The sequence below is a fragment of the Lissotriton helveticus genome, chromosome 2_1, assembly GCF_964261635.1.
Source record: "Lissotriton helveticus chromosome 2_1, aLisHel1.1, whole genome shotgun sequence".
Taxonomy (NCBI): Eukaryota; Metazoa; Chordata; class Amphibia; order Caudata; family Salamandridae; genus Lissotriton; species Lissotriton helveticus.
The window spans coordinates 870,185,846-870,209,794 of NC_136059.1; the positions used below are offsets into that span (position 1 = coordinate 870,185,846).

The 23,949-nt window shown below is 48.9% G+C and overlaps 1 protein-coding gene across 2 annotated transcripts in view; it reads left to right on the plus strand.

The window, feature by feature from the left end:
* Nucleotides 1-23,949, plus strand: part of PHAX (phosphorylated adaptor for RNA export) — a 154,425-nt gene that overhangs the window by 54,613 nt on the left and 75,863 nt on the right. For both annotated transcript variants that reach the window (XM_078675594.1, XM_078675593.1), the window contains exon 2: nt 6,595-7,226. In XM_078675594.1, coding sequence (XP_078531720.1) covers nt 6,595-7,226 — 632 coding nt within the window. The remainder of the gene's footprint in view (nt 1-6,594; nt 7,227-23,949) is intronic.

Sequence of the window (23,949 nt, forward strand, 5' to 3'; positions counted from 1 at the left end):
GGCGATAGGCATAAGCGGGGAGTAGAGGAAGGCAATGTCCGCCCGGGTCGCAATCCTATGCCAGGCCAAAACAGTACAATCCACAGTGGTGGGATCACGCTCAGTCACCCGGGGTTCCGTGTAGAGATATCCTGAAGGCATAGCAGGCCTCATATACCCATCCTCCACGGCTAGATGTGCCATGAAGGGCGGAGGTCGGAGCCAGTAGGCCGCGAAGTGAGCCTGTGCACAATCATAGTAGAGGCTGAAGTTGGGAACTTCGAACCCGCCCTGATGGTAGGGCAGTTTCAGCGTTGAAAGTGCTAACCTGGCCTGTTTACCGCCCCAGATCAATCTGGACAGTTGGGAATCAAGTGCGCGGAAGAAGTGCGACCCAGGGCTGTAAGGGATGTTCGTGAATAGGTACAATAGTTTGGGGAGTATAATCATTTTGATCAGGGAGACACGCCCCGCCATGGAGAGTGGGAGATGAATCCACTTAGTGATAGTGTCCGTTAATTTGTCCAGGACGGTGCCATAATTCGCCCTAATGAGGGTTTCGCGGCTTCTGGTGATAGTTATGCCCAGGTACCTTATCTCGTCTCCCTCCCACACCAGGGGGTAATCGAGAGCGAACTGCGTGGTTCTATCCGTAAGGGGGAATAAAGCTGATTTTGACCAGTTGATTTGGACCCCAGCGATAGCTCCGTATTTAGTGATCTCCCGCAGGAGAGGGTTCAGATTGTCTTTCGGCTTATGGACATATAGGGTCATGTCGTCAGCATAGAGTGAGACGAGTATCTGCCTTTCAGGGTAAATCAAAGAGCGCTGGTTGTGGTGTTGTCGGAGTTTGGCGGCTAGGGGTTCGATAGCAATCGCAAAGAGGACCGGGGATAAAGGGCATCCTTGCCGGGTGCCTCTTTGTATTTCGAAGATGTCGGATCTAGCACCATTCAGCAGGACCGCCGCATGAGGTTTATTATAAAGAAGCTTAATCCAGGCAATAAAACTGTAGGGGATGCCCATACGTTCCAGCAATGCAAATAAGTAATCCCATTCCAGGGAGTCAAAAGCTTTGGTAGCGTCTAGGAACACTACCGCGGCTTCACATCTGGGAGTGATGTCTTGTAAGATTGTCTGTAGCGTGCGTAAGTTATGAGATGTAGCACGATTCGGGACAAAGCCTGCTTGATCCGGGAGGACCAATCGCTCCATAAGGAGGTTGAGGCGAGTGGCCAATACTTTAGCCAATATCTTAACGTCTGTATTTAGTAGGGAGAGGGGTCTATACGAATCGCAGCGCTCAGGGGGTTTGCCTGGCTTCAAAAGGGAGGTGATGAGGGCTTCTCTCATGCTGAATGGCAGCGAACCCTCCTCAAAGGCGGTATAGTACACTTGTAGCAGAATAGGAGCTAAAACGTGGATGTAGGCTTTGTAAAAATCTATAGGAAGGCCGTCCGAGCCAGGGGCCTTGCCGGATTTCATACTCATTATAGCGTCCTTGATTTCATCGAGTTCTAACGCGTGGTGGAGGAATGTTTGTTGGGTCGGGCCCAGCCAGGCTATGGCCGTGTCTGCGAGATAGGAGCCCAGATTGAGTTCCTCTCGCCGATGTGAGGAATAGAGTGTCTTGTAGTGGTTGGTCAGGACATCGAGTTGGCTGGGGAGGTCTCTATGTGGGGTGTCCCCCTCGTCCATCAGGGTAGTAATATAATTGTGATGTCTCAGTGGCCGAACGGTCGAGGCGAGCGCCCTACCTGGCCTGTCGCCCTCTCCGTACACACGCGCAATGTATGGTTTCCCCAGAAAGTTACATTCCTTCTCAGCCTCAGTGGCGTATTCGTCAATTTTGCGACGAAGTCGCACCCTAGCCGCATTATCATGCCTGCTGTGGACCAACTCACGTTCCAGTTCCTTGATCTCAAGTTCAAGGCGTCGCAATGAGCCTCTAAGTGCTTTAAGGACCCCTCCACCTTTTGATAGGCACCACCCCCGGACAGTGACTTTAAATGCTTCCCAGACCGTGGCCATGCTAGCAACAGAGTTGATATTGCGGTCAAAAAAGTCAGTGATGTCCTGTTCCAATTCCGCTTTAAAAGCGGTGTCAGTGAGGTGTGCAGGGTTCAACCGCCAGGATAGATATGGGGAGATTAAAAGGGGGACACGCAGGGAAAGGAGGACCGGAGAATGATCCGACAGAGTGCGTGCAAGGTGTAGGGATTTCACAATCCAGGGGGCCATGCCAGGGGTTAGAAAAATGTAGTCCAACCTGGCCCATGTGGAGTGCACTGCTGAGAAGTGTGTGCCCTGTTTTAGGGAGGGATGTAGGTGCCGCCAGGAGTCAATTAAGTGATGGTCGTCTACTATACCCTGTAGGGTGCGCTGGGTGTGGGTGTAGTGCGTTGGTTGCGGATGCGACCTATCCAGCCCTGGCAGTAGAGCGGTGTTAAAATCCCCTCCCAACACTACGCGGGCAATGTCTAGCGACTGGATCTTACCCCACATATTGAGAAGCGGCTCCGGGTCATCAATATTGGGGCCATAGTAACAGGCAAAAAGTATCCGATGGGTATGTAATGTGCCCCAGACCATACAGTACCTCCCTCCCGAATCCACCTCAGTCCCCTCTGGAGTGAAGCCCAATCCTTTCTTCACCAGTATAGCCACGCCTCTGGAGTAGGTAGAGTAGGATGCAAATACCCTGTGAGTAGCCCATCTCGAGGCAAAGAGGGGGAGCCCAGCGGGGGGGAGGTGCGTTTCTTGCAGCAATGCGATGGAGATACTGTGTCTGTCTAGATAGCCCAGTATCTGTCTTTTCTTTCTAGGGTCGTTCAGCCCCCTTACATTCCACGACACCAGATGAAAGTCAAGTGCGGGGGGTCCAGCAGTCATTTCTTCCATCTAACCCATGAAAATAAATCATAGCAAGTATATGCGACAAACGCGATTAGACACTTAGAATTAAAATCACCAACCATTGAAATTCGTAAATTCGTCCCCCTCACTCCTCCCCGTTCTCGGGACATTGCAATATCAGTAGCATTAGAACCTAGGTAAGATATAACCAATCCCAACAAATACAACCCCTTGTCACGCCAAGTCCCAGTGTATTTTGTCATGTACGTTATTCCAGATAGCATGCAGGTGGTTGGGGCAATAGACACTGCGGCATGACATTCCCACCCACCCCTACCCACTACGGCAACCCAAACCTGCCGAGAAGAAGAATCCCACCCCCTCCCAAAACAACCCCCGAAATTAAAAACAAGAATCATTAACAACCCACCTCCCAACCTTAGAAAGGCAGAGGTTCGCAGGGGAATGCCCATTGGGGGTTTGAACTAGGGGCACCAGACCAGCCCCCCCACCTCCCTACTTACACCCGCCCAAAGGAGCGGGACGGAGGTGGGTGATCGAGCACACAGGTTAACATTTGACCAAAGAAATATAAGCATCATAACGAGCATCTCACCGGCACATGGAGCAAGTGCGTCGCCACAGACCCATCTCTAGCCTATCAAGGGATTGGCAGTCCAAAATGCAATGGAGGGAGTAGCTCAACAAATGCGGAGGCCTCCGGCCATCTCGCGTGCCCTCCGGCCATAAAGAGTCAAGGAGTCAGAGGTGGCAGGAGTTGTAGGCGAAGTAACCAGGAGAAGATTCAGTCTTGTTGTGACAATGGGGAATGAGACCTGGAGCGCTGTCGTTCTTCATCTGCGTGGGGTCGTCCCTTCCGTTGCTGCTTCAAAAAATCCTCCACTTGTTGCGGGTTTTGGAAAAAGTGCTGTTTTCCATGTAGGGACACTCAGTTTTGCAGGATACAGCATGGCGTAGGGGAGTTCCATTGTTTGAAGCTTCTTCTTAACTCCTGCAAATTTGCGCCTGGCTTCTTGGACCGATGGGGTAAAGTCGGGGAAGAAGGACAGGGTAGTGTTGCCGTATTTTACCGGGCCCTGCTCTCTGGCACATCGTAACACGGCATCACGGTCTCTGTAATTGAGGAATCTTGCTATAACAGGTCTCGGTTGGGCCCCAGGGGGAGGCCGTGCGGCCAGTGACCTGTGTGCGCGCTCAACAATTAAATGCGGAGAGAAGGCCTCCCTCCCGAACAGTTCGATCACCAGATTTTCCATGAAGACCTCCATCTTCCCCACGTTCGTGGATTCCGCAAGGCCCACGACGCGGACGTTGTTGCGCCGGGACCTTGCTTCCAAATCCTCGTTTTTGTCGGCGATTATTTTGAGGAGTCTGTCCATTTGGGTAGCCTGTTTGGAACTAGTAGCGGCGCCGTCCTCCAAAGAAGATATTCTTTCCTCTGCCTCCTGGAGACGCGTGTCGTGGCGCTCTAGTTTAGAGACCACGCTATCAATGCGGGAGTTAATAGCGTCCATTTTAGAGTCGATGGATGTAAGGCTCTGCTTCATGCCCAATAGAATGGTTTTCCAGTCCTCGTCCTGCGGCTCCGGCGGAGGGGGACTCCTCTCCGCACCAGCAGCCGAGCCGGGTACGGGCGTTTTCCTGGCCTCAAAGGGAATCTTCGACTGCCTAGTGTCGGTACGGCCCATCGTGAACTTCGGTGGCGGCAGCGCTGTAGGGGATGCAGGGCGGAGAGTCCTGGGGGGGTTGTTAGGTTCAGAGAGTCACAGAGCGCAGCAGTGGCAGTGGTACCCACCCACGGTAGCCTCAGTGTCCGGCCACCTCCCGCGTCGGCACTGGCCGGTTCAGGCACATCACCTCGGTTCAGATATGTGTGTGCGGCCCCCCCGGGCTTGGGGGAGGAGGCAGAGACCAGCCTGGCGCGTAGGTATAAGTTCCTGTAGTGAATTTGAGCCGAATCGGTGAACCAGGCTGTAGGCTGCTGGATGTGAGTCGGCGGGGCAGGCCACAGCAGGCAAAATGGCGGTTTGGCGCCCAGCAGGGCCAAGGTCCGGTGGGGCCCGGCGTCACAGAGGAGGCGGTCGCAGCAGCAGGTCCTCACCCAGCGGTGAATGTAGGTCGCTCCCTGGGCCTCTTAAGTAGTGGAGTCTTAGCAGGGGATGTGAGAGGCCGGACAGGCATGCAGCGCTAAGGAGCAGAGTGGGGACAGAGATCAGCAGGGCTCAACAGTCCTCGGCCGGAAGGGCAGCCCCCGTGCCGTCCCCCAGGCTCCGGAATCTGAAAAGCGTTATCCAGGCAGGTATTCAGGCAAGAGTAGTCCGGTAGTCGGGGGGGGGGGGGAGGGGCCTCACCCTCCTCCGGGGCGCCGCCGGTGCAAAGCAGGTACAGGCCCAGGGAGCTCGGCAGGCAGGGGGTAACCCAGTGCCGGACCGGGAGGGGGGAGGGGGCCGGGCCGCCACCGCACCACAGCCGGGCCCAATCTCCCGCCTAATCGTGTCCCGGAGCGGGCGGCAAGGGCAGCGGCCACGGTCCCAGTCAGGCCGCGTGGACTGCGGCAGCTCAGCGAGGACTGCCGACCTGTTTGACGTGCCGGTGGGCTTGGAGCCAGCAGGGTCTCTACTCACGTGGCAGCGGGGGGGGTCCGCAATCGCAGCGGGGGCTCCAACAATCCCGGATTTCCAGTGTGGGGGGGGGGGGCTACTCCGCTTAGGCCCCAGAGCCGCGGTCTTTCCTGGCTGCGCGATCCAGCAGGGCAGCGAGCGCGAAGCGGCCCGGCAGTCCGCCCCCGGGTGTCAGCAGATAACTCGGCCGGTGGTTGGGCCACCGCGACGCTCCCGGCACCGCTGTGTGCTGGGGAATGTCGCGGATGAGATGGTGTGCTTTTCCGACGATATTCACAGGTCCGGATGGTCTTTTGGATGGTGAGGGTGCTCAATCAGGCGAGAGCCTCACGGTAGTGCGGCCATCTTGGTTCGGCGCCACCTAGCGCCCTCAATGATGAATGTTACTTTGTGCACAAAACGTTCCATGGCGCCTGGGAGTGGGTGACCTGGATATCTATGCTCCGCTGTATGCCCATTTCTAGATGAAATTGTGCCCTTTCTTCCATGGTAGTGCATATTTGGGTGCCTTTATTCTCCTCGTTCTTCACCAGTGTCACATTAGCCCACGGAAGTATTGCTAAGGAACAACAAAGCAGGTGTTTTGCAGCACAGGTGAGTTTATTTATGGCATCCCACCACCCCACCCCCCCCTTCACCCCTCACGCTGCGTGCCCGGCTGCAAGATCACAGAACGTCCGTAACGGTTACATATAAAGTATTTTAAGGTGGAAATCTGTGGTCACCACAGAAGTTGCAGGAGAAATGGTAGTATGGATGACTTCGAAGTAGTAGCTAAAGCAGGAACGAGGTATACCAGCATGGGATACCAGGGCTAGCAAAACTCACGCAGCTTGTTCCATATGACGATTTCCATTAGACCAGGAGTTCTTCTGAAATATAAAAAATAATTGCAGCACTGCGAATACATTTGGAGAGGATGAATGAGAATGGTTTGTGCATGTTTGTACTATCACCGCTAACAATATGACTTTATTTTCTCCTTTGCTGTCTTAGTTGTGTCCATTACCTCTGGCATTGTATGGGAGGAACTAGCTTGTGAGCAGTTAAGTTATTTCTTGTACGGTAATTTCCTCTAGCCTTGTGTTCATTGTTTTTTATTTTTTTATTTCTTCAGAAATCTTTCTTGAATTGCACAGATCAAAGTGTTCAAAACATCGCCTTAACCCTTCCTTCTGGTTCCAGTTATCGCACAACCAAGGGTGCAGTTTCAAGTGATGAAAGTGCTTCGGACTCTGATGATGAAGTCCGTTCCTTGTGGAAACGACAAAAGCAGGTTAATCTGCCTCCTAAACCAGAACCCTTACCCTTTGTTTTAGGGTATTCAAGGCCAGCTGCACCCCCCATGAAAAAAATGAACAATATCTGGGGCTCTGTTCTACAGGATCAGAGTCAAGATTTAGTAGCAACGGAACTTGGAATATTGGGCATGGATGGGCAGCTTGATATGAGCCGGCAGTCTGAGGCCTACAATTATATTCTGGCTAAGAAATTAATGGAGAAAGAAAAAAAGCTAGGAGGGGAGGAGATGGCAATCTTGGATAAAGAGCTGGATGAGTATATGAACGAGGAAAAAAATGAGGATAAGAAACCAGCCAACAAAGGGGAGGAAAATGGACATGCCCATCTCAAACGAAAGCGCCCTGTGAAAGAGAGGCTGGGGGAACGATTGGAAATGGACTTTAAAGGACGATTTGAGATCACAGAGGAAGATACAGAAGACAAAGTTGCTGATGAGATTGCTTTCCGGTGAGGTTTTGGCCACTTTCTATCATTTTTAAGTTGTTGTTGGGTACTTTTCAGTGTTGCTTGTTGTTCACAACATGTATGCAGAACGGTTTGAAAATATTTTACGTGGTGAAAGTTTATAGATATTTTGCTTATCTTATCACTCAAAAGGCACAATTCCACATGTAACACCAATCTGTGCACTGTTTAAGTCATGCTAAATTCCTCAGAGCACCTTTGAGTTTTTGTACTCCCTTGTCCCAGAGGGACGCCCGGAGTACCGACTGGACGAGCGTTGCTCTATTTACCTGCGCCGCGGCCAGGGGAGGTGGAGCTTTTCTCTCCTGCAAATATAGGAGAATGAATACACCTAGGAAATCCAGGTGAAATTCGCCATTTATTATTTCTCATCACTTTTTGTAAGCAGTAGCGACAATCGGTCCTGAAGAATGCAGCTGACTCCTACTGGGGTCAATTAGACTGCAGAAACATGTTGACCTATTCATATTTATAGTAGCTATTTGTTTAAACTACTATTGGCACTGACTAGTTGTCACCACACGTCCATATCCTTCCAGGATACACCGATTTACAAACATTGTACAACCTATCGTAAAATCATTTTTGTCATGGTTGTAACATCTTCTTTCGGTGTGAAGGATCCCAAATGATGACAAGGGCGGTACTGGTCGACAATTGATGGGTATTTTTTCACCATCAGAAGAGATTCTCCTTCACATTTGGCATATTGTATTCTACATATACTTTTCACTCGGATTGTTGGTCAGGTACTTAGTTAGCTTTAATTTCCCATGTCTTTTGACCCACAGCTATTTTGCGTTTTTGTAGACTGTCCCTGCAATACACCAAGTCTTTGATCCAGCTCTCACCCTTTGGGGCCGTATTGCTTTCCCAGTGTATAGTGACTCGACGTTTGGCCCTTAACGGTGCAATGCGCACAAATCTACCTGTTGTACCTTTTTAAAGGGCGACCTAGCATAGCAAACAAATTGATGGTATACATTGCAAAAGAGTGCCAGTCATTTCCTGTATATGCTCCAATACCCCCCTCCAAAACAGTTGCACCCATCTACATTCCCACGCAAGATGCAGGAAATCAGCATCCGGCTGATAACAACGTTTACAATTGCTTGTTTCCCTGAGACCACACCTGTTTAGTTTGATAGGGGTGTGGTAAGTCTGATGCATGTACTTAAAGTGCATAATGCACAAGTTACCGTTGGGCGTGAGGGCGCTGGTCAGTTTACAAATGTGTTCCCATTCCGTGTCTAGTAGTGGTGGGGTTAGACTGTCGTTCCAGCAGGCCAGGCTTTTATCCGGTTTAGGAACTTTCTCATCCCGTATCCCTCTATGCAGTTTTGTTACTAACTTACGCCTTGACGGTGCCACCAGTAGCATTTGTAGTGTGTGCAGTGTTGGGGCTCAGCCTTGTACGTGTGGTAGTGGGCTTTAGCAGCCGGCCGCAATATGTTTATCTTAAAGTTAAACAGTAGTGAAGTGTTAATAATGTAGTTTAGGTTTTTTGTGGTGAGGAAGTGCCCCTCAGGGTATATGTCTTGCAAGGCTACTATGCCCACCTCCCTCAGCGCCTTGAGTGGACCCTCTTCTTGTGTCGCGGATAGTGCTGAGTGATGCGCGATGGGAAGTGCTGGCACATACACAGGGAACTTGTTGGTGATAGCACCTATAGCCTGCCATGCGGCGATGGTTGTGTCCAACGTGGTTGTGTCCAACGTATTAATTTCAGTGTTGGGCGTGCCTCTGGGGGTGTGTGTGAGAATGCCAGCCAGAGGGACTGGATGAGCGTCACCATGTTCTACTGCAACATGTGGGGTAAATGCATGTGGTCTGAACCAATAGTACGCATGTTGCGATTGAGCGCTTAGGTAATATATTTACGGGTCAGGAGCGCTGAATGCGCCCTTGCTATAATCTAGCGTTAGTGTGGCCCAGCTCACCCTGGCCTGCCGCCCTCCCCATATCGGGACAATCTTATCTCGCTGAAGTAGTGTTGTTAGCTTGATTGGGATGTTGCAGCAGAGGTATAAAAAGCGTGGAAGTATTACCATTTTAATGATCGCAATTCGGTCCGCCAGGGAGAGGGGTAGCATATTCTATCTACCTGTTGTTCTAGGGAGGCGGGTGCTCTGCCATAGTTCCCTTATTACAATGTCAGGGTCACAATGCACCCAGACACCCAGGTATTTTACTGTTTCTGTTGTCCACACCAGGGGATATTCCATGTGCGGGGTAGTTGTTTTAGGTGTTAGCGGAATCATTAATGACTTGTCCCAGTTAATTTGTAGGCCTGAGAAGAGCCCAAATCTAATATATGCCCTTAATACGATCACCAGGTGCAGTGTCGGTTCTCTAAGAAATAACACCATGTCATCTGCCTATAATGAGATGCCGACCGGACGGTGAAGAAAATTAAGGACCGTCTCTCTGTGGCGCTGCCGAATAATACAGGCCAGCGGCTCAAGTACCAGAGCGAACAATAATGGCAAGAGTGGGCCCCCCTGACGGGTGCTTCTCTGTATCTGAATAGGTTGTGAAGTCAGGCCCCCGACACGCACCAGTGCGGACGGGTCATTATATAATAGTCGCACCCAGCCGAGAAACAGCGGTAGAAATGCCATTTGTCATAAAACATGAAACATGTAGCTCCACGCTATGGAGTCAAACGCCTTTGCCGAGCCTGGCATGACCGCGGCGGCTTGCAACTCTGGATCCAGGACATGAAACATGGCAAATATTGTCCTAAGACTGTGAGATGTTGAGCGCTCCAGTATAAAACCAGAATGGTCCGGCAGGACCAGGTTAGGCATCAGGGGCTGCAGTCTGGTGCCAATATTTTTGCCAGAATCTTGGTGTCCAGATTGATAAGCGATAGGGGTCGGTATGATTCGCACAGATCCGGGGCTATGTCTTTTTTCAATATTCCAATAATTAGTGCTTGGCGAAGGGATGGTGGCAATATGCTGGACTCATGCGCTTCAGCATACATCTCGAGCAGGTGAGGCGCAAGTAAATAGATATATTCCTTGTAAAATTCGACAGAAGCCCATCTGAGCCTGGTGAGTTCTGGTTGGGTAGTTCGCGGATTGCTGCTTTTTTGTCCGTTTCGTTTGTCGGCTGGTCTAAATATTTGCTGTAGTTATCAGCGAGCCATGCACATACAGATAGGCTTTTAGCTTCTGTTCATCTGCAGATCCACGCGACGTGTAAAAGTCTGCGTAGAATCCACAGAATTGTTCCACTATTTCCATGGGGGTATAATGTTCCGTCCCATGGTTATCTGTGATTTTAGTGGTAAGGTGAAAGTCAGCTCAGGATTTAATTTTTGCTGCTAGGTTACGGCCCGGACGTCTCCCTTCCATATATGCCCGTGCTGCATGTCTGTGAGATCTATACCGAATCTCGGATTATGCCAGTTCGTCATATTGCAAAAGTGCTTCATGAATCTGATGTAGTGTCTCGGGACAGGGTGCGGTAGTGTATTGGCGTTCTAATGCTGTTCGCTCTGATTCGGTCCTTACAAGTTGATCCTGTTTGTCTTTTAAAATACCAGCCGTTGTGCTGATGCAAACCCCTCTTATGGTCACTTGGAAAGCCTTCCATAAAATAGACGCACTCTCTACAGTGCCTGTATAGGACAAATTCGAGCTTGGCATCGTTAATACTGTGTGCGACTTTAGGTGTGCGTAGGCCTTTCGGGCTGGATTTGTCCAATTGAGGGTCTAAATACGTGTTACGATCACCCCCCCCCCCCACATGATAGCTGCTTCCGGCCATTCACGCACAACACTATAGTCCCGTAAAGGTTTCAGGTTCATCTACTATAGGCCCATAAACATTGCTAAATGTGACCAGGGTTGCTCTCAGTTTGCCATGCACCATTGCACACCGTCCTTTGTCTGTGTATGTTTTTATAGGTGTGAAGTAAAGCCCTCTTCTAAAAAGGATGATCACCCCCCCTAGCATAGGAGGAATACGATGAGGCCAACTTGTACCCAGCCCATTTAAGAGCGATTTTAGTCTCTGAGATCATCGTCAAATGCGTCTCCTTTAGGAGAGCAACCTGAATATTATGGCAATCTAAATAAACGAGCACTTGCCTAATTTTTTTCGGGGTGTTGAGCACCCGAACGTTCCATGTTACGCAGTTATATTTCTCACCCATATTCAGATTGAAACACAAATTCTGTTGAGTTCCATATCTCACCGCAGTAGTCTAATAGTGCAATCAACATAAGCCGCATCTTATACGTCGGTACAATCACAGTAACACACCCCAATACAGAACTAACCCATCCCCCCGCCCCCAACCACTTCAACATACGCCAATTGCTAAAACCATCCCGTGTTGAAACTAAGAATCCCTCCATGAACAACAACCAACCCAAACATGAGGAACCAATAACCTGGTGTGGTGCACACAGTAATAGGCAACTTGAGTATTATACCTCCACGTTGTGAAAATACAAAGCAGCGCCAGAGACACCGAAGACTCCTGCTCTCACTGTGGAATTACAAGTGTTCCATATTCATCTCTTCTTTTGTGTTGCTTCCCCGTACTGTATTTTCTTGGACTCGCATACTGTGACTGTTCCTGCTGTGCAGTAATATCTACGACCCCTCTCGGGTAAGCCCTTTGTGGTGCACATAGGGTAGCGGGAGTCGTCAGCCGGAATCCCCAGTTTCAAAGTCACATGGGGGGTCACCTATCCGATCCCCTGTAGAGGAGCATAATTAAAATTATTGGCATAATCTGCTATGTTCGAAGAACCATGCGTTTAGAATGTTTAGAATACATGCCCCAGTTGTGCTGATATACCTGTATTGCAGTCATGTATGTTTTACCCATTGGTCTACACTCCCGCCATTTAACCACCCAGCCATGTTCTCCAATTATCTGTGTCCAAAGTAAGCGTCGCCCAGAAAGCCAGTGTGTGCCGTCCCGGGACCACAGTTAGGCAAGGGAGGGCAGTTCTTCATTCTATGTTCAAAGCACCCCCGTGTTCCTCCTGCTCGCCTCTGGGTGATCGTCTGCGCTGTGTTTGTGTGCCTTTTTGTTGCAGAAATTTGAGCACTTCTTTGGGCTCATTGTAGACTGCCCTTGCCGCCGTCTCTTACCCTCAGCCTGGCCAGAAAAATAATTGCATATGGAATGTTGAGGTCCCACAGCTACTTTTTCACCGCCAAAAACTTTTTTCAGGCTTCTTGGACTTCTTGGACTTTTCAAGTTTCAAGGAGACACAATAACAGGTCGGGACAGCCTGTTTCATTATAATAGTTTTCATCAGAAATAGTTGAAGAATCATTTACCATACTCCGAACTCTTAAGCGTGAAAAGTATCGTATCTAACCCTGAAACATCCTTTGATCAAATGGAGAAAATGCTTGATAAATTCAGAAACTGTGGGTATCCCAACAAGGTGTTGGATCAAGCTAAAGAACGATGCACCTAGAAAACAAGACCGGAATTGTTAAAAACCACTCTGGAGAAAAAATAAAGTAAAAGGATGGTTTTAATCTCTACATTTTCCACTATGAGCTTTCAGTTGAGAAAATCTATTCTACAGCATTGGCCAATGCTCACAACTAAACCTGATTTCAAAGGCATTTTCTCAGGGAATCTGATATTTGCATATCAAAGAGGGAAGAAAATCAAAGAAATATTAACACAAGTCAATATCAACACGGATAAAGTCACTCATAAAGGGAAAATTTCCTGTTATAATTGTAATAACTGTAACAGTATCATAAAAGGAACATGGATCTCTTACCCTATGAAAGGGACCAAAATGTACCTTAGAGTTACTCTAAGAACATCATATATCTGCTGAAGTTCCCATGCGAGCTGGTATATGTTGGCAAAACTGAAAGGAAGATGAAAACCAGGTTCAATGAACACTAGAGTAACATTTATACCAAAAGCATGAAGTTTGTTATAGCCATATAATCAAAAATGGGGGAAGATGGAGGTAAAGGTTAGGTGCGCCCTCCAAGCTACATATAGTTCATAAGAAATCTGTAATTGTCAGATCAAAAACATAACCAAATGGACGGGGATTCCGCTGAATGTGCCCCTATCTTAAGAAAAGTGTAATTATTTTCTTGAGTCCCCTCACTCACCTAGGGTTGCCCCTAGGTGACCTGCTTCATCATTGTGGCCGTCCCAAACAGCTGTTGTTTGGGGCGTGCTGCAAGTTGCGAAACTAAGAGGGAGCACTTTTGTGAAAAAATGTGTAGTGCAGTGTTGTGGAGTAAGAAAGTGATGCTAAAAATACCTAGCTAGTGAACTAATATTGAATTCTTGCTCCTAGTTGGTATGAATACAAAGGGGTTAATAATAGGGAGAAATATAACTACTATGTGTATAGAGTCCCTAGTATTTGGTCGACATGTTTCGAAGTATCCCCTAAACCTCTTCTTCAGAACCACACACTGGCCAGCCCCGCGTGTGCCACTTCTAGTGAAAACCTGTAATAAGGAAACAAGATGCACACCTAATGTGTGAGCACCTATCTAAAATACATATGGTTAAACCCTTGACTCTTAGTATCTGTTAGGGAATAAAACAGAATTGGAAGTTAACACAATTTGCCTGCCTACCTGTCACGTAGGCAGGCCCAGACCAAATTGTGGTAAATCCGATCAATGTGCTCCTCTATAGTTGGTGTTCAGTGTCCTTAGAGATAATAGTTAATTAGTGTTTATATCCAATATGGTGAAATAAAACCCATTCGATGTCTCCTTTTGTGGGAAAGCGTGGTTAAATGCAAAGTTAAAAAACACTTGTGAATAAACACCACATGAACTACAATATATATATACATATAGTTCGCAGACATCCTAAAACATACTTATGTTTACGCAGAACTATGCCTCATGGTCTGCATGGGTAGAGGGGCTTGTAGTCATACCCTAAAGAGATATTAAGCGTTTAGTTCAGAGCAAAAAGAAAACAAGAAGAAACTGCCTAAACAAGCACTTTACTGTGCCTACCCATATCATGGATGGGAGATGTTTTTAAGAACAAAAACGTTCTTCAGACTGTCCGTAAATGCTGTTGAGGAAAAACGGGGTTAGAGACCTTACTTCATCAAAGCATACCTCTGTCTGATAACACCTAATGGCACCCGGGCGGACCGCATCTTCCAAGGCCGTCTCCCGGGGCACATTAAATCGGGATTCAAAATCAGCCCAGTCACGCTTCTGGTTTGAGGTGCAACTAGACCGTTGATGGAAAACGGAAAGAAAATGGCAGTTGCTGGTGGCAAGACCACGGGCCATTTTGGGAGAAATTATCCAAGTGACAGTATTGGTTCCCCTAGTCCAGGCAAAATGAAGAAAATAAAACTCTTGAGTACCCTTAAACGGGGGTCCTCGAATGAAGGCAGTACTCATCAAGGGCGCATAACAAGGGGGGAAGAGGAGGATAGGTCAGATTTCAAAAAGGGGTCCTAATCAGCCCATGCAGTTCACAGAAAAGGCCCCCGTATGTGACAAATGGTGGGACCATAAGGGTCCTAAGGCAACTAAACTAGTTGACCCCTCATGGTGGTATATAATAATAAAGAACAAAAATAATAATAATAAAGGAAAAGGGATAGAGAGTGAGCTATTAAAAGATAGGTAGATATAAGAGAGAGGATTGTCCTTCCGGGGGTATTTTAAGATGTTATTAGTTGTGTTACCACAACGTAGGGTTCTACCCAGAGTGGTATTTAGGATAGAGTACCCATATTTATACAGGCGTGGGTGGTGATGTAAATCATTTTGTGAACTGACCCCATGGGATATTGTCATTCATGCCTTCTGTGTCTGTGTGCAATTTATACACCCATCTCTGTTCTTTTTCTAGTAACCTCCGTTCTAGATTGTCGCAGTGTTTGATATGCTCTAACACTACCGAACGCATATCATTTGGGGTGTGTTTCATTGCGTTGGAATGTGATGTCATTTTTGTGCTGGCTCTGTGGCATCTGATGTTGCTGCGATGCTCACATAACCTAGTGCTGACCTTCCTAGTGGTCATACCCACATAGTGCAGATCGCAGATGCACGTGATCATGTACACCACCCCTGTGGTGTTGCAGGTGGTACATTTTCGCAATTCCCAAGTTGTTCCTGTGTTAAAGGTCACTTTCTTAGAGATAGTGGTTAGGTGGTTAGGTGAAGGTGAAGCACTCTACAATTACCACATGGGTGGTGGCACGTTGGTAGAGTGCTAATCACCTGTTGGTGGTTTTCTTTTCTGAGTAGAGGTTTTGGACGGGTGTGTACCAGGATCTCCCTGAGGCTTTTCCCTTTCCAATGTGAGAACATGGGGTTTGGGATGTTTAGCTGGCCACTGTTAAGGATACACCAATGTTTGTTGACTATTTTGGTGACTGTCTGATGCGATGTTAAATGTTGTAATACATATGGGTCTTTTGTCTTTCTCCCTGTCTTCCTTCTATGTTTCAAGCATTGCATCACTATGATTGTTCGCCGCACCTTTCTAGGCTTTAATGATCCTAGTCTGTGGATACATTCTCTTCCGAAGTTTTTGCAATGGGTCATTTGCCTGTGTTTTGTAGTCCTTCATTTCCAAACAGTTCCTTCTAAGCCTGAGGAACTGTCCAAAAGGGAGGTTCTCCTTCAGGTGTCTTGGGTGGAAACTGTCGTATAAGAGCAGACAGTTCTTTGAAGTTGGTTTGAAATGCGTTGCTGTCTTAAGGACACCTTCTGCAGCGTAGATATTTAGGTCTAAAAAAATCAGTTCCGATCTGCTCATGGTATGAGTGAATTTTAGATAGTGGTCCTGTAGATTTAGCCACTCGATGAAATCGTTGGCTTCGGATTTGTCGCCTTTCCAAATCAAGAGGACATTATCGATGTACCTTTTCCATTGTAGAATTTGTGGGTAATGTGGGTTGTTGTCGGACAGGATTATGTGCTCTTCAAAGTGGTAAACCTATAATCCCGCCACGCTTGGATCTAAAGTACTGTCCATGCTGGTCCCGCGCTGTTGTTGGAACAAGGTTTCCTCAAAACAAAAGTAATTTTTCGTCAAGGCCCACTTCCAGGACTCTAGGACCAGGTGTCTTGGTGTGTGGTAGGTCAATTCTGCTTCATAGAGGACCTCTTCTATAATGTCCAGGGTTTCTTTATGGGGTAAGCTCCTAAACAGGCTCTCCACATCTAAGCAGATGAGGACGCTGGATGTCGGGTCGTACTGCAGGTCTTGAAGGAGGCAGAGTACTACTTTCGTATCTTTCAAGTAGGTGTTAGTTTTTTGGATCAGGTGCGCAGGTAGGCAACCGCGAACTTGGAGAATGGCTCCAAAATGCATCCGATCCCAGAAACGATTGGATGTGGATTTTCTAGTGATTAATGAATTCCCCAGCCATTATGGATGGCCATTTTTAGTTTGTTGTTGGTCTAGCTGCAACCGGGAGCACGGCCGATTTCGTAGCCTTTTTGCTTTTAGTTATTTGATTTTCTTTATTTATTTTCTATATTTTCTATTATATTAATTCCAACCGCACTATTGCTTTTCGCTGGTCACTGGCATTATTTTGCCACGACTAGGGGAACCGATACGGTCACTTGGATAATTTCTCCCACGGTGGCCTGTGGTCCTGCCACCAGCAACGGCCCTTTTCCTTCCTTCGGTCTAGTTGCACCTCAGACCATGAGCGTGACTGGGCTGATTTTGAATCCCTATTTAATGTGTCCTGGGAGACGAACCCGATAAGATGCGGTCAGCCCTTCTGCCATTGAGTGTTATCAGACATAGGTGTGCTTTGATGAAGTAAGTTCACTAACACCGTTTTTTAGGTCTCGCACCTGCGAACCGATCGCGAAGCGATCGTCGCTGCGAGACTCTATTGTAATCATTTCTGCTTACAAGGAGTCAAGGGAGACAGGAGACTAGTGATGTGCACGCGCAACCTTGCGGAATCGGATCAGGTCCCTTGGCTCCTTGTAAACAGACAGACACGCACGCACACACACACACATCGAGAACCTCCCTCCACCCCCCCCCCCCCTCCCCCCCCTCCCGGGGGACTCAATATCTTCAGAATGCCCCCCGGAGCCCTCGCAGCTCAGCAAAGGAAGAAGGCCCCCACTCACTGGTACTGGTCTCCGGCTCTCCAGGCGGGGCTCTTTGCAGGCCGCGGTCTCTTCCTTCGGTGCGGGGCTCTCTCACCTCACGGGAGCCCCGCTAGCGCCGGCCGCCCTTCTCCTCCTGCCCACACGTCCCAGTGCGGGGTAGGCTCCTGTCTGGGCTTCCGGTTTGTCTTGTCGTCCCGCCCCCGGCCTGCCTGACTTCCGGCCGGGCGGCGGCGGCGATTCTTTCTTTTTTTTAAATCTTGTTTTAAATAGATTGCATGGTTTTAGGTTGCTGAAGGTTTATGTATTGGCTGGTCAGGTCAGTTAGTGGCGGAAGAGGTGTAATTGCTTTTGTGCTCATTAATTGTGCAGGACCTGTTTGAGGAATCTCGACAGTGACCTAGAAAACACTTGGGTTGAAAACGATGAAGACCTGTCACTGGACTTTTAAATAACAGCAGTAAATGCCAGCTTCTACCATGCATTTGTGTTTTATAATTTCTCGAATGTATGCCTCTTTCACAACTCGTTCCAGCAGTCGATGCATTGGTCCTGCCCATTTTTTATTAAGTCATTAAGAACTTCCCTGAATGTTTATTTCCATAATAAAATATTCTAGAAAGTTTTATAACACGTGTGCAAATTTAAAAGAAACAGCAATCCTCAAGATGCAGATCAGTAGAAATTACATCATTATCCATTTAAGAGCATTTAAGAGTAAAAGTTTGTTTAGGACTTGTGCCCTGTCTGGCTGAGTCGAGAGACAGGGCATCGAGAGGGGGAGCAGGGAACCCGAGGCGTCTGCTGCAATGTATCGACCTGGGGAGTGTACTTCCGGTGCACAACATTGGCGCTACGGTAAGGGCCCTGCACTGAAATGTACTCCAGGGACACACACACATACATCACGTGTCACCCTTGTTGGTGCTACAAAGCGCCTCATAGTCTCGCTAGGAGGATTTCACCCGCACATCTCATCCAGGAAGAAACCTTCGAACAAGAACAGGGAGACAGGACGGGACAGGTCCACTCCTTGGGCGTCCCGGGCCACAGACCCTGGGGTGCCTTAAACCCATCCCTGCCGCTTCCTTCCAAAACAGTGCCGCAGACTCCCACAGCGTGCTGTGAATATTCACTGCTACCTTCACCATTGCAGAGGATCACACGTGTGATCAGAGGCAAGGCTAATTTCTGATAGATACATCTGCCGTGTGGATTCCTCACCTTGTGAATATCCCCTTGCGTCAGCAACATTCGGAAATTCTTTTTGTAGCCTCGTGCCGACGTGGACTCGGACGTCACAGAGACATGACATCGCTTGCGACTCCGCTGACGTCACCAACGCCTACAATAGGCCCACGCCGGCGTGATGACATCCGTTCCCTTTTTTCCGCGTCGTCGACACCAACGGTTTCGGGATACTCTGTAGCTTCTAGTAACTCTGTTACTGTTTTTCTTCGTTTCTCTGTTATCTTGACTCTTTGTCTTTTTATTATGTCGACAAAGAAGACGGGTTTTAAACCCTGCAGAGAATGTGGAAAGATGATGTCCGTTACGGACCCACACTAAGACTGTATTTGGTGTTTGAGCTCCGACCACGATGTGGATGGGTGTTCGTCGTGCCAAAAGATGAATCCGAAGGCCCTGCGAGAAAGGGAGTCTAAGCTTCTTGTGGCAAAATTGAAAGCTGATCAGAATAGGAAATCTTCGAAATCCCACTCGAAGAAGTCTAGATCGAAGTCTAGAGAGGCGTCGGCTTCGAGGTCTTCGTCGGATCATGCTTCGAGGTCATGTAAGAAGCATAAGAAAAGGAGACCTGAATCTCGACGTCGTTCTGGTGATAAGTCTGACTCGAGGTCGAGATCACCCAAGAAAATTAAAATCGAAAGTGATTCCTCCACAAGAGATTTCGGATCAAGAAGGTGAGGCCTCGCCTTCGGAGTCGCAAGTTCATTCTCCGACTCCGATTCCCGATCCGACTCCGGCACCATCTCCAACTCAAGAGGTCGATGAAGTTCCTGTTGAGGAAGAGGTATCGACTCCTGTTGTTGAAACAGATTCGAATCTACCTCGAGGTCGACCAGAGCATCCACCTTTTCCAACTCCAGGTCAGGATCCTTTGGCGTTTCTCAACGCTATGTATGGTGTTTTCTCGAGGTCATGGTACCCCTCTGGAGCGCCTTCGGGTCCCATGGGTCCGATGGCATTTAATTTGGGTGTGCCTCACTCTTATGCCCCGGCCCTTTTCATGCCGTATATGCCAGCCCCGACCCCGTTGTGGCAGTACCAAGCTCCACCGAGGTCTATGCCGACGCCGGCTCGACCGAAGTCGACGACTCCGGCACCGGCGTTGCCCACTCCAAGCAAATCTCTGGAGCACCCTTCTAAACCTTCGGATTCGATACCGACGTCGGCTCCGGCGCCGTCGGAGTCGACAGTGGATCCGGCTGCACTCCGTGTTAAGCAGAGATCTAGGAGAGAGGCTCAACGTCTCCTGGAAGAGCAGAGGTATTGTGAGTCTCATTCTGACTTGGAAGAAGGTGAGCTGGATGAAAATTATTTCGAAGATCTAGCAGAGGCTAGTGGTCTTGATTTTTCCCCAGAGTGGGTATTACCATCAGGTCCTGATACACCGTCTAAGGATGTTCAGCCATATCATATGGTAATGAAAAAAGCAGCGGGACTTTTAGGTTTAACATTGCCTACTGTTGAATTTAAATCAAATCTGCTGACTGAGGTTCTTCATTCTCCGAGCTCTGCTGTGGAGCCATTGCTCCCATTTAATGATGCTTTGACTGAACCCATTATGGAGGTGTGGAAGAAGCCTCTTTCTGCTCCTGCTGTCTCGAAAGGTGTGGCTAGGAGGTATAGAGTGGCTCCTGAGGACCCTGCCTTTTTGTCATCTCACCCTTCTCCTGAAAGTTTGGTGATTCAAGCTGCATGTTCAAAGAAGTCAGTTGGTGCTTTTCCACAAGTACTTAGTGACAAGGAAGCTAAAAAGCAGGATCAAGTGGCCAAGAAAACTTTCTCTTCCGCGAGTATGGCATTAAAGTCAACAAATGCCACTTGCCTTATGGGAAGATATGTGCACGCACTTATGAACTCTATGCGTACATTGATCCCTAAGGTTCCAGAAGACTGCAGAAGTGACTTTGAGGAAGTTTTATCTGACACTCAAGCGGCAGCTCGTCAAGTGATCCAGAGCAGCCTTGATACTGCAGATTCTGCGGCAAGGATCATGGGCACTGCTGTTGCCACAAGGCGTTCATCTTGGTTAAAATCCTCAGATTTTTCTGCTGATGTACAATCTGCTTTGTTAGATCTGCCTTTTGATGGTGAAGGACTCTTTGGCAAAAAGGCAGATACAGCCTTGGAGAGATTTAAGGATAGCAGGGCTACTAGATCTCTTGGTCTTCAAGTTAGAGGTTCAACGACCAGGAAGTTGAGGTTTTGGACGCTCTTCTTTTCGTACATATAGACAAGGTCAGCAGCAGCAACAATAGCAGCAGCAGCAAAATACCTTTTATAAGTCGTACAGGGGAAAGCAAAGGGCACGTCCTCGAGAGCGTCAAGCCTCTTCCTCCTCCACCTCTTCCAATCCCCCAGCCACCGAAAAGCAGCCCTAGATCCGCCATTCAGGATCATGTGGGTCCGGTGGGGGTCCGGCTTACCCACTTTCTACGGGATTGGGAATCGGTTACATCAGATCTCTGGGTTCTCAATCTCGTAGAAAATAGGTATGCCCTTCCCTTTCGGGAATTCCCTCCCAATTACCCTCCTTGTCAGGGATATTGCTCAGAGGAACATCTGTTACTCCTACAGGAGGAAGTTCAAACTCTATTAAGAAAGGGTGCGATAGAGGTGGTCCCAGAGCAGGAAAGGGGTCAGGGATGCTACTCCCGGTATTTCCTGATTCCCAAAAAGGATGGCAGACTTCGTCCAATCCTGGATCTCAGGATCTTGAATTTTTATCTGAAACAGGAGAAATTCAAGATGCTCACCCTTGCTCAGGTTCTTCAGGCACTGCTGGAAGAAGACTGGATGGTGTCGCTCGACTTGCAGGGTGCGTACTTTCACATCCCAATCCTGAAGTCGCATAGGAAGTATCTCCGTTTTACAGTGGGTTCGCAGCACTATCAGTTTGCGGTCCTTCCGTTTGGACTTACTACTGCGCCTCGAGTCTTCACCAAGGTGATGGCAGTGGTGGCGGCGCATCTCAGAAGATCAGGAATTCCTGTATTCCCTTATTTGGACGACTGGCTGATCAAAGCAGAGTCGTCAGAGAAAGTGCTCCATCATCTGCGAGAGACAACCCAGTTGTTGTACAGGTTGGGTTTTTCGATAAATGTACCCAAGTCTCACCTGGTGCCCTCCCAGCGCAACCTGTTCATAGGTGCTGTACTGGACACAACTGTATGTCGTGCATTCCCTCCTCCTCCTCAAAGGATTCACGACATACAGGAAATGATTCCTTTATTTTACAATGGAGCGGTCGTTCCAGTCCTGAAGGTCCTTCGCCTGCTCGGTCTGATGGCTTCATGCATTCTGTTGGTCAACCATGCACGCTGGCACATGAGGGCACTCCAGTGGTTATGTTATGTTATGTTAGGTGCCATTTGTAAAGCGCACTAACGCCAAAGCTTCCTGGCGCTGCTAGACAGGGTAGGAGAAAACGGAAAACAGAGCAACCTAACATAGGGGTGGGAAGAGATGGGTCTTTAAGAGTTTTCTGAATGAGAGAAGAGAGAGGGAAGATTTGATAGACAGAGGGAGGGAGTTCCAAAGAGTGGGGGCCAAGTGAGAGAAGCGGCGACCACCAAATTTCTTGGTTTTGTTTTTAGGGGTAATTAGTAAGTCATTGCGGGCAGAACGAAGATTGCGTGTGGGGCGGTAGGGTCGGATGAGGGAGTTGAGAAACCCTGGACTGGGGCAGTGAAGACATTTGAAGGTGAGACATGCCACCTTAAAGGCGACCCTTTGATTCATTGGGAGCCAATGGAGGCTGTGAAGCAGGGGTTTAGCGGATTGCCATCTAGGTAATCCGTGGATCAAGCGGGCTGCCTGATTTTGTACGACCTGAAGGCGGTTAAGCAGATAGAGTGGGAGACCGTGGTAAATGGAGTTGGAGAAATCAAGACGAGAGAGTACAAGTGAGGTGACAGATTGAGTGAGTGCCGCAGGGAGAAGGTGACGGACTTTATGAATCCTCCGAAGTTGGAACATGCATGATGAAATTACCGCTCCAACTTGGGCTTTGAGGGAAAGTTCAACGTAGATAATTACGCCCAGACTTTTTATTGTTTTAGCTGGGGTAGGAGGGGAACCAAGCTCCGGCGGCCAGAACTGAGGGCCCCAATGGGTGTGGCTTAGGCCGGGGAGAAGGAACTCAGTTTTTCCTGGGTTCAGTTTTAATTGGTTCTGGTCCATCCAGAGTTGTATGTGGATCATTACTGCGTGGAACGTATTGATAGCTAGTGGGGAATTAAGTGAAAAAACGAGCTGCAAATCATCAGCATAATTGAAGATTGTGATGTCCCATTTGAGGAGGGATTGGATCAGTGGCCGGAGATACAAATTAAATAGAAGCGGAGAGAGGGAGGAGCCCTGGGGGACTCCACAGGGCGTAGGAGATTTTTTGGCCGTATAAGGGCCCAGGCGAACTGCCTGTGTTCTTCCAGTAAGGAAGGATCTGACCCATTCGAGAGCAGGGCCTCGGATGCCAGCCTGCTCGACGCGGTGGAGAAGGATGTTATGGTCCACCGTGTCGAACGCGGCGGACAGATCCAGAAGGACGAGGGCTTGGGGATTCCCGACGTCAGCGTTGCTCCTGAGAGTATCAAGAACCGCCAGAATGACCGCCTCGGTCGAGTGGGCAGGTCGGAAGCCCGCCTGGTTAGGCTCGAGGTACTGGGAAGATTCAACAAAGTTTGATAGGCAGCGGGTGACATGGGCCTCCTAGATTTTAGAGAAATAGGGAAGGAGGGAGATGGGACGATAGTTCGATGGCTCGGCAGGGTCAGCACCCGGCTTCTTAAGAAGGGGCAAGTGGTGCCTCCGCAGGCAGTGGTATCAGCACAACGGAGATCTCAGGGAGTCTGTGAGGATCTCCAGAGAAGCTGCGGCGGATCTATCTTGGTGGGGCGTGGAAGGCAACCTGTCTCAGGGGAAGCCTTTTCAGTTGCCTCCTCCGGTGGCCACAGTGATAACGGATGCATCCACTCTAGGGTGGGGTGCTCATCTGGGGGATCTGGAGGTCAAATGTCTTTGGTCTCCAGAGGAAAGGTTGCTTCACATCAACCTTCTAGAATTGCGGGCGATACGTTTGGCGCTCAAGGCCTTCCTCCCCTCCCTTCGCGGTCGTTCGGTTCAGGTCCTGACGGACAACACGACCGCGATGTGGTACATCAACAAACAGGGAGGAGTGGGGTCGCGGTGTCTCTGCAGAGAAGCCCTCCGTCTCTGTTCTTGGATTCAGGACCATCAGATTTGTCTGATGGCAAATCATCTGGCCGGGGTTCTGAACGTTCGTGCGGACAGTCTCAGTCGGCAGTTCTCTGCCGACCACGAGTGGAGGCTTCACCCCGAGGTGGTTCACGACATCTTTCAGATGTGGAGG